This window comes from Stegastes partitus, unplaced genomic scaffold (assembly GCF_000690725.1).
Source record: "Stegastes partitus isolate 25-593 unplaced genomic scaffold, Stegastes_partitus-1.0.2 Scaffold430, whole genome shotgun sequence".
Taxonomy (NCBI): domain Eukaryota; kingdom Metazoa; phylum Chordata; class Actinopteri; family Pomacentridae; genus Stegastes; species Stegastes partitus.
The window spans coordinates 95,382-106,091 of record NW_007578161.1 but is presented as its reverse complement, the minus strand read 5'-3'; the positions used below and the strand labels follow the sequence as shown (position 1 = coordinate 106,091).

General features: G+C 43.6%; 1 protein-coding gene across 1 annotated transcript in view; it reads left to right on the top strand.

The window, feature by feature from the left end:
• Positions 1-9,641, top strand: part of flrt1a (fibronectin leucine rich transmembrane protein 1a) — a 17,714-nt gene extending 8,073 nt beyond the window's left edge. Inside the window, exon 2 of the mRNA XM_008286074.1 lies at positions 6,470-9,641. Coding sequence (XP_008284296.1) covers positions 6,549-8,609 — 2,061 coding nt within the window. The 5' untranslated portion in view covers positions 6,470-6,548 and the 3' untranslated portion in view covers positions 8,610-9,641. The remainder of the gene's footprint in view (positions 1-6,469) is intronic.
• Positions 9,642-10,710: the final 1,069 nt, after the last annotated feature.

Below are 10,710 nucleotides of genomic sequence, written 5' to 3'. Positions count from 1 at the left end.
GCAAACGGTGCAATGAATTTAGATTTATTTTTCCATATATTCCCTTTATCTACAAACAGAAAACAAATAAAACCAACTATGCTGTACGATAGTCGGATTTTAAAACAGGATTAATGTTCTTTAGCCTTTATAGCGGTTTGTGAGGCTTTACAGAAGTGCTGTTAGCCAAAAGCTAATCTCAGCTCGCTGAAATGTTGACGTTATTATTATGTTTACCATGTTCGCCATTTTACCTCATTTTTACATAATAAGGTTCATAAATGATTTACGCTGAGTGGACATTGAACAGTGAAGTGGAATTTAAAAAAAAGTGTTTAATCGTTTTTTTTTTTATTTCCAGTGCGGTCTTCAGAATGTTTTATTTTGAAAGATGACGAGGTCGTCTTCCTGTCACTTCCGTCTGCAAATGTTTCTCACACTTGACTAAACGAAGCCGTCAGTCTAACCGCTCAGAGACTTGATAACGAGACAGAAGAAAGGACAAACACATATTTAGCAAGTCATTTTATTCATTTATTAAACTTTTAAATAGAAAAAAACATTATTTTTTGTTAAGTAGAAAATGTTCTTGCTTAAAACCGGTCGGTGGTTCAGAAAAGGCTGAAGACCGCTGGGCTGTGTGTTGCAGACATCCATAGTTCTGTTCCTGCTTGTCAAACAGAACATTTTATATCAACAATACCATTTTTCTGAAGGCAAATTTCCTCATTTTGACTATTAATGTGGACTTCACACATACACAGACACATTATGGACTCATTGCTGAATCGTGACTAGATGTAATTAAAGTTTAAGATATCAGCAGTTAAATCTAGTCTTAACTGTAGCTCAACTTCAAATCAGAATATCTATTTTGTCCATGTTAGATGACTTAAATTAATTTTGAAGTAGTCCAAATGACTTGAACTACAATTATGACCAGTCACAATGTGTTTTTTTAGATGACATTGTAAATATCTGTAGTTATGTCAGAGGCAGCACTGCAACACTATCACAAGTTCTTTTATCTTTGCAGCCCGAGGCCGAAGCTAACAAGCTCTTTCTGTTTTTGTAATGATCTTATCCGCAGCAGCACTTGCCATTACGTCTGCTAACGCTGTTACCACAAATGTTTTGCATCCCGATGGGAAGCCTCGCCATAGCAGCGTAATGGACAACAACTCAGACTTTGGTCATAATGACGTTTGAGATATCTGATTTTGACCAGTGGGAATTAAATTACAGATATGTCTGCCGTTTTGACTTGTCTCAATGACGGCGTGAATAAAAACTGACCGTCTGGCAGAAATGGGAGGATTCATATCTGCGAGGGGGGATTCCAGATAGTCGGCTATTAAATGTACAAATAGCGTGCTGTGTTCACTGTGGTCTCAAATAAAGATAAGGATCAGCAAGTTTCACCACCACGAGCAGCGAACTACTGGCTAGCATCACTGTCTGTAGGCAGCAAATGAAGGAAAATTACATTTAAAATCGATTAATAATGTACAGGAGCTTCAATTAAAGTAAAGCTGCATTTATTTTTTGGTGGTAGAGCGGGTTGTCCACTGATGGCAAGGTTGGCGGTTCGATCCCCGGTTCCCCCCACATGCCGAAGTGTCCTTGGGCAAGACACTGAACCCCAAATGACTCCCAATGGCAGATTAGCGCCTTGCATGGCAGCTCTGTCGCCATTGGTGTATGAATGTGTGTGTGAATGGGTGAATGAGAAACATTGTAAAGCGCTTTGAGTGCCGCAAAGGTAGAAAAGCGCTATATAAGTGCAGTCCGTTTACCATTTACCATTTAACCAGTAGGCTACCTGGCTTGCCCCAAAAAATTAAAAGCTAATGGGTTTTTGGATTACAACAATTATTTTAAAGCGTTAAGCCAAACCTTTAAAATTATAAAACAGCTCACTTCGCCTACAGTAGTGCCTCTATTGCTGTTACACCTTCCAGAAACATGCTGTATTACACCATTGATCAGTGTTCGCTTGCGGTACATTTCAAACAAAACCCCAAAACCCTGTCAACACCGTGTTGGATTCGGTCTTACCTTTTTGCACACAATGCAGGAAGCGCGCTGCTGCAAGGCGCTGCGGCCCTTTTGTTAATGCTGAAAGGATTTACCTGTAATCTGGCCCCGTCTCGAGGAAGAAACACTGAGCCTCCGCGAGAATTCAGGGGAGGCAGCTGCAGTGGAGAGGACGGGGGAATTAGACCGGTGCCACGACAGAACATATTATAGTGCTGTAAAGATAAAACATGTTATAGTGCTGTAAAGCTATATATCAAGTCTCTTCGGGGGCCTGTGAGCTGCATACCCACCAGCAACAGCAGCAGCACTTCTATATATATATATTTGGAATAACGCACACAATGTGAGCTGTGAATATAATATTTATTTTATTATTTGTTCCATTATGGTTTTTCTTCTTTATGTGGCAATTAGATGCAAATATGCCGAGTGTGTGAAAGTGCCTCCATTGTCATAAACACACAGCGGAATAAGGAAAGCACTGGCCTCCTTCTTACTTAAATGTCCTAAATCCAGATGTAGCTTTGCATGTGTGATGCAATTTTTATTTTTTTTGGAGGTGTTCTCATGAAATTTAAATACGTAGGATCTTGGTTTAATCTGCCGAAGCACAACAGGAAACACGAGTCTCTTTCGTGTAAGAGTTAATGTAGACTGCATGATAAAATAAAAAAAACATCAAGAAACACAAATCTTTATATGTGTCTGTATACGCCGGGTCTTTGTGTGTCAGCAGCCGAGATGAGAAACTGCTGAGTGCAAATCCAATCACTCCTTCATGCCAGGAAATTGATGCATAAACCAAGCGAAAAAAAAAAACAAGTGAGTTGGTATGGGGGCGAATCCATTACTTCTTTAGCCTTTAACATGTTGTTCAATCTGCCCCTGTGGCATATTCGCATTTTCAAGATGATCGACATTTAACAGGATTGTAATGCATTGCTACATCAAATAATTCATAATTAAAACGTATTAGGAGCCACAAACACATTTAGTTTGGAGAATATGTCAGGCGCTGAGTGCGGATGCTTTATTCAAAACACTCGAACGGCATTAATGTTGACACCAATGTTTATTTTTGCACGATAATGGAGATGTTCATTTAGCAGATGTGAAGGAAGTAAATTGTAGAGAGTGAAATATGTTTTTTTTTTTCATTTTTGGAGACCAAACTTTTTTTATCTCTATGTTTTGATATCTATACACACGCAAATAAAAACCTACAGCCTCTATTATTAATCAAAATGAATCGCCCTGGCTCTTCTGCCCTCATTTTTTTCTCTGTCTGATTTATTTCTGTCGTCACCCCAGCCATCATGTTTTGCATCATCTTCTCCGCATGTCCCGATCCGTAAATCTAAAACGCGATCCACGGACATGGCATGTAAGATAGGCTGTGGGCCACTATTATCTTTTCCCTGCCATCAGTAAAGTGGATTTCCTGATACATCGGCAGCCCTCTTCGGTCATCTGAAATCCAGTTTTCCAGATTTCTCGGCCCCTATCCCTCCGTGGGGGTCTTAATGGGGAGATGGGATTGAAAGGTCTTGCTCAAAGCTGCTTTCTGTCACTCCCTCTCCCTCCCTTTTTTTATGTAAATCGATCCAGTCTTGGGTTCCAGTATTAGATTGGGGGGGTTGTTGTGTGTACTGTACTCTGCCCGAGGCGGCTGGCTGTCTAGCTAACACATTACCCCACATCCCTGCTTTACTCCCCTCCCATCCCCGCTATAGATAACTGAAATGTAGACTGCAGCCATATAGATTGTCCACATGTAGGTTAATGTTTGCAATTTGATCATGCATGGATAGACAAACACACTCTGAAAGCCAAAAAAAAGAGCAGCCAGGTGCCCTTTGTGCTTTTATATCATTCTTTAATAGAGAAAAAAAAAGAGCAACTGTGAGGCAAAATAAAATCCCGCAATGTGTATCTGCCATTCTTTGGTAGCACCTGCTTAATCCAGAGAATCACGGCTCAATATGCTCTATTAATCCCTCTGGCTCTCTGCAGCACTTCAATCTCACACCACATCTATCTTGTTTTTAAAGGGCTGACCCAAATACTCCAGTGTTCAAGAGACTCACTGCCGAAGCTCCTGGGATTCAAAAGTCATCCATTCTTTACCACTGCTCAGCCTCTCTTTCTCACGCGCACTCGTCAACCTGCACACACACACACATAACGTTTACAGTGTGTATCCTCCTTTCTCATAAAGTGAATCAATATCAAACCGCGTAAAGTCACAATCTCGGCTTTTTAAATTTTTTATTTTACTCTTCTGGTACCACTTAAAGTGCACCGACACCACTTCGCTGTGTCAAGAGGACTGAAGTGAAAATAGGCACAGAGAGGGATTAGTGGGTAGTAGTTGAATTTAAGAGGGAATGTGAATATTTTGTGGGAATGGGGACACCAGAACACAGATGTTACTCTCATTTCAGATCTCGCCGAGCGCCGTGATCACTGAGACCTGCCAAGTAATGCATGACAAATGGTGACAGCAGAGACTTTGCATAAAGGTTTTTAGGAATAATCTGCCCTGTCAGGGTTATAAATGCATAAATATGTGAAAACATCCCGGCAGAATGGGAGAGCCAGTGTAGGTGTATTGGAAATGTGCTGCTTATTCCAGACGGAAAACAACTGAACTGAAAGAAATTCCGTCTGAAAACAAATTCGTTTCTCAAAACATGACACTTTCCAGCTATAGGAATGCAATTTTTCTGCGAGCGACACATTCTGCTGCAGCCAAAATATAAATTACTTTCAGCCAACCACAATTTCAGACATCCATTTTCCAGGCTACACGCATAGCCTTCAGTGGAAGTATCAAACGGTTACAACCAACAGGCATTAAAGTGTCCTGATAGATTTGATAGTCAGACTCTGAAGTGCGACTCAAATCTTGCATAACAGTGAATTATTAACAGGCTCGCATTAGTGCTCGGTGGAGAGTAAATGCGATCCTCCATTTGGAAGAGGAATTTACAAAAAACTTTTGGACTGACAAATGATAGACAGTAATTACTTAAACCCATTAAATGATCCCTGACCTGCCAAGGCTGAACAACAACTGGAGTATTTGATGCTGTTCGGGGATTCATCGCTCTCGAAAATGAGTGAAATGTCAAAAAAAAAAAGTTTGCTCACACGATTTTCAGTGTTTTGGTAATGAATACGCACATGCAGATTGATGTTTGCAAATACATATTCAAACAAATTCAACTCCCGAAAGAGTTGTCATTCATTTGGTTAATTACCACGCTGTCTACCTTACACTCTTGGGAATCCTGTAATCTGTATGAGAGCCGACTGGCTCTGGCAGATCACCTTGGATTTGTGAGGAAATCAATACTACAGCCCGACTATGTTCGCTGCTGTGTGGGCCTTAACAGTTTGACTAATGGCCCTGGTTATAGAAGACTGCGATGGGCTCAAGTTGTCACTGACAGTGTTGCAATTTACCGGTTTCCAAATCTCTGTAGTCAATACTGTTATGGTATCTCTCACTTAATCGGTAACAACAACAAATCATGGTGCCAATCATGGTCTGAGTGGATGTAGATTCCCGCTGCACAATTATGGTGACTACAAATAGTTCGTTAGCTGCCACATCATCTGCATTCGGCTGTAGATTAGAATTTTCCGTTACTGTTTTACGGCGGTCATAATGCAATACGGCTCAATTAAGCAGACGTGATTTGCAGAGAAGTTTGCATGTTCTAGCCTCATGGCGATCGCTCTGCTCTAAAGCGTGTTCTTTCCTCTTGATAATGAAATGTATCTTCAGCTCTGTCTGGATAATGCAGCCATCTGCTGGCAACTCCTAATGGAGTTATGGAGCCTCTCAAGACCTCTTAAATAATTTAGAAGTGGAGCGTATTCTCAAGACCTCATATTTACGCACGAGGCTTAATTCTGAATGCGAGATTGGATTTGTCGATTCCAGAGTCACTTTTCGTGAGACTGAGTATTCTCTCTGCTCCGAGCGTTCAGAACAGTAAACACCAAAAATTTAGTTTCATAACCGGCTGTAATCTTGGATTACTTTCGCTAATTCAACATAATGATTGTTGGCTGTGCGGTTATCTTTGTGTCTTTTTGGCTTTGAGGCGACGGCAGAATGTTGTGAGAGGCTGTGTTGGGACTCCTCACAGATCCATCCATGTGTGCACATCCCCCTGATGATATGATTATTAATTGTTAAGAAAAGGGAGAAGAAAAAAAAAACTCAATCTTGTTACCGAGTGCAAGATGTCTCTGTTTAGACACAATAATTGTAGCATGTTCTTAGATTTTTATACTGTTTAGACATAAGAGAATGGAGGCGCAGTGTGAAGCTGTTGAATATTTCCGAGCTCAATGAAATCTCTGTTGTTGTCACCTGAGACCGTTGACTAATTTATTTGTGCATCAGCGCTAACTGATCGTTTCTCTTTCTCTTCAGGGTGGAGGTCACAGGATTCCAGCTCACTACAGCTTCGAGGATCTGAGGATTAACCGCACCCTTGGAATAGAGAGAGACAATGCTTATGTTCACCATGATGGCACCTGCATGCTTGGCCAGACCAGGGGCTCGGCTCTTCGTGCTGTTTATTTGCTTGCCGCTACATGCTGGCATGCTTCAGTTTGCTGCAGCTACGATACAAGGGTACATCGGAGGCGCGGACATGACCTGCCCATCTGTATGCAGGTGCGACGAGGACTTTATCTACTGTAATGACCGTGGTTTGAGCTCCATCCCGTCACTGCCTCCTTCTGCGTCCGTCCTCTACCTTCAGAACAACCACATAAACAACCCGGGCTTGCCCACCTCCTTGGAGCGCCATCTCGCCGTCCGTGTGGTCTACCTCTATGATAACGAGCTGGACGAATTTCCCATGCACCTGCCACCGTCCGTGCGTGAACTGCATTTGCAGGACAACAACATCCGCACCATTCCTCGTAGTGCACTCGCTCGGATGCCGTTGCTGGAGAAGCTGCACTTGGATGACAACTCTATTTCCACTGTTTCAATTGAGGATCAGGCATTTGCCGACAACCCGCGGTTACGCTTGCTTTTTCTGTCACGCAACCACCTGTCTAGTATCCCCTCAGGACTACCTGCCTCTCTGGAAGAACTTCGCCTAGATGACAACCGAATTTCCACCATTCCAACTCATGCCTTCCGGGGCCTCGCTTCACTTCGATGTCTTGTGCTGGATGGAAACCTTTTGGCAAACCAGAGAATTGCAGATGACACATTCTCTCGCCTTGCCAACTTGACCGAGTTGTCCCTCGTTCGTAACTCCCTTCAGACTCCACCTGTTAACCTTCCCAGTGCCCATCTGCAGCGACTGTCTCTACAGGACAATGCCCTGACTCATATGCCACGTGGTTCCCTGGATGGCATGCACAGGCTGCAGAGGCTAGACCTGTCAGGAAACAACCTCACTACGCTGCCAAGGGGACTTTTCAAAGACCTGGACAACTTGGGCCAGCTGCTGGTGCGAGGAAATCCTTGGCACTGTGGCTGCAACCTTCGCTGGCTGTATGACTGGCTACATGCCCGTGGTAACTCGATCACTGTCAGAGGTCTCACCTGCCACGGACCTGACAGAGTGCGAGACATGGCTCTGGTAGACCTGACCAGTGAGATGGAGGAATGTGAGGTGGTGAGGACAGCAGGGACCAGAGACAGAGTAGGCGTAGGAGTCGAAAGCTCTACCACCAACACCCCTCCACAGGGTTCTCTCTTCACCCTCCGCTCGAAGCGACCTGGCCTGGGGCTTCCTGACTCTGGCTTAGACTACACTCTTAGCAGCAGTGGTGTGGGAAAGAGTCTGGCTCTCAATGTGAAGCCTCTGTCTCACAACAGCGTCCGTGTTACATGGAGCGTGGCTCAGCCCAGCTCCTCCTTCAGGCTAAGCTGGCTCCGACTCGGTACTGGAAACGCTATGGGCTCAATCACAGAAACGCTTGTCCGGGGCGATCGCCGAGAGTACCTGCTCACGTCTCTGCAACCTCGCTCCAGCTACATCATCTGTATGGTGCCCCTGCCTGCTAGTTCAGAAAACAAAGGAATGATTTCTGGAGATTCAGATTCTGATGAAGCTCTGGTTTGTGCAAAAGCTGAAACGTCAGATGTCAGCCCGTTGGAGGAAGAAGAAGATGACAGCTCACAGCAGATGGCGGCACTGCCTCTGGCAGGGATTATTGGTGGGGCTTCTGCCATTGTGTCTTTGGCTCTCATCTTTGGTGTCTTTTGTTGGTATGGACATAGGACTGGGCATTTGTGTTCCCGTGACCACTACACTCGCAGCAGCTCAAGAAAAAACAAAAACTATGATGATTATATCGAGTCTGGCACCAAGAAGGACAATACTATCCTGGAGATCCGTGGCCCGGGCTTCCAGATGACGCCTATGGCAGCTTGCCAGCCAATGCAGCCGAAACCCCTTCGAGAGGATTACATCATTCATACCATATTCCCCTCCAATGGCACTGGCTTGTACAAAGGTGCCAACCATGTTTCTAATGCAGGACACGGCACTAATCGTGGCTATAGAGAAGGAGGAATCCCAGATATAGACTACTGTTACACATGATGTACTGTACCAGATCCTGTTCACAGTGTTATTGGTAAACTGTATAGATGCACAAGTTCCCTTCGCATGGACACTTCTGAAGCACCCCTCTGTGCCTTCTTCTTCTGGTTTCCCATTCCAAATGACCTGCTGTTCACTGCACTGAAAGTACTGTATGTGATTAACTGGAACTAAAACTATGTGGGAACAGCTCTCTGCAGGAAGCAGCAGCCAATGCCCCAGGTGTAAATGCACAGCTGAGTGTTTCTTCACCATCTTAGTAATGGCCTGTGTATGTTTCCTTTTCTGCTCTTTCCTTGTGACATGTAAGCAAAGAATGTATCCACGACGGAAAAGGTCAGACTTAGCATAAGACAGGTAGAGGTTCCTCTTTCCCATGCAGGAGCCACAGCATTCAGTTCAAAGTGGATAAAGAAATGATGAGAAACAGACATCTTTGGTACTCATTTCCTGCTCATACACAGTATGTAGTCTTATCAACTCATTGTTCCAAATGCCTCAACTATATTGATGTGCCCTACCAGCTATCCAAGGAAAGGGCTTTGTAAAGCTGTGAATTGTTCTATTTCAAACAACCCAGTAACCACTTGTCTTAAAGTAGGCTTGTTATTACCTTATTCAGTAGTCGGCTGGTTGAAGATCTTATAAGGGCTGGTCAGCCTTGGGTATACCTCTTGAGATTGTCCACATGAGATCAGTATTGTAGAGTTGCATCGGACGAAATGCAGCACAAGCGTGTAGATAATTTACTTAGATACCGACTTGGCTGTGTTTGAAAAATGCTTTGCTATTTTTTATCAGTGGTTTGTTTAGTAATGAAATCCTGCACAGCTCTCTTTATTTATTTATTTTGTTCCCTATGTGATGGTTTTTTTGTCTCTGCTAAAACAGCTTCTTTTTTTTTTTTTTTAATTTTCACCCTCATGTTTGTCATTATTGTTGAAACCCAGCTTTTGATGAAGACAGTGGCTTTGTTCCATCTTAGCAACAAGTGAAGGAAGTAATATGACGGCTGTCTCCAGGTTCATGTAAAAGCAGCAAAGTGAATTCTTGATTGAGACTCTTTATATTATTATGTAATTTTTAAAATTAGACCCCCCTCCTCCGAAACACTAGCATGTGAGCCCACTGAGACAGTAGAGACCAACCTCAAATCCCTCTCTTTTCTCCAATGTCGTGCCTGTGTGCTTAACTTGTGACTTCAGTTGGTGACTTTTGGTTGTAACATGTTTTCCTCCACATTCTTGAAGAGACGACGGCGTCTGCAGAGAAACCAGACTGGACTAATGTGGAGCCTCTTGCGAGAGGCAGACTCTTGTGGGTGAACCTCGAAACGAGGGCGAGAACTGTGAGTGCAACCGAGGAGACTCAAACCGCAACACTGTTGACCTACACTGTGGGGCGGCGGCCAAGCTGCGTGGGAGGGCGGATAGACGGACAGGTGGGGGGGCGGGCAGGAGGAACTGGGTAGCGAACTCACTTATGGGAGTTCACGGATGTTTGTTTTAGCAAACGGGAAAAGGCCTCCACTCATTCCACCTTTTTTATTACTGAGCAGCACTAAAAATGTAAATGTGTTAGCACTTAGCAGGGAACAGGGATAAATGTAACGACAGGCGCGGGGAGACGAAGGGTAAAGAAACATCTCCATGCACTGACAAAGATGCAGAATTGATGGCTCCGGCTGCAGTGGGGGTTCACCCATGCATAAATCTGTTTGTCATACTTAGCTTCTACCCTTGGGTTTAATACTGTCCATCAGTTGTTTACCACTGTGTTGCTTCCAAAGGGGAAACCAATTGTGCTTCCTTGACTGTTCTGTCCGGCAGAGTTTTACACACTAGTGTCAGACAATATGTCAGTGGAATGTATATTTTATCTTGCACCCAAAATCACTGGCTTAAACAAATGACATCGTGCTGGCCTGGCTAATTCTGTTTTTGGGGAATGTTGATATAGTGTAATTGCTATTTTATAGTTGAGTCTATTCAAGATGCGTACTTCCTCATCATTTGTATAAATAAAACCATGGCCACAGCCACATGAATATTTTTTCTGGTGAAATAATAGAAAGTAATGGTGCCATAACTTTTGCGTTTAA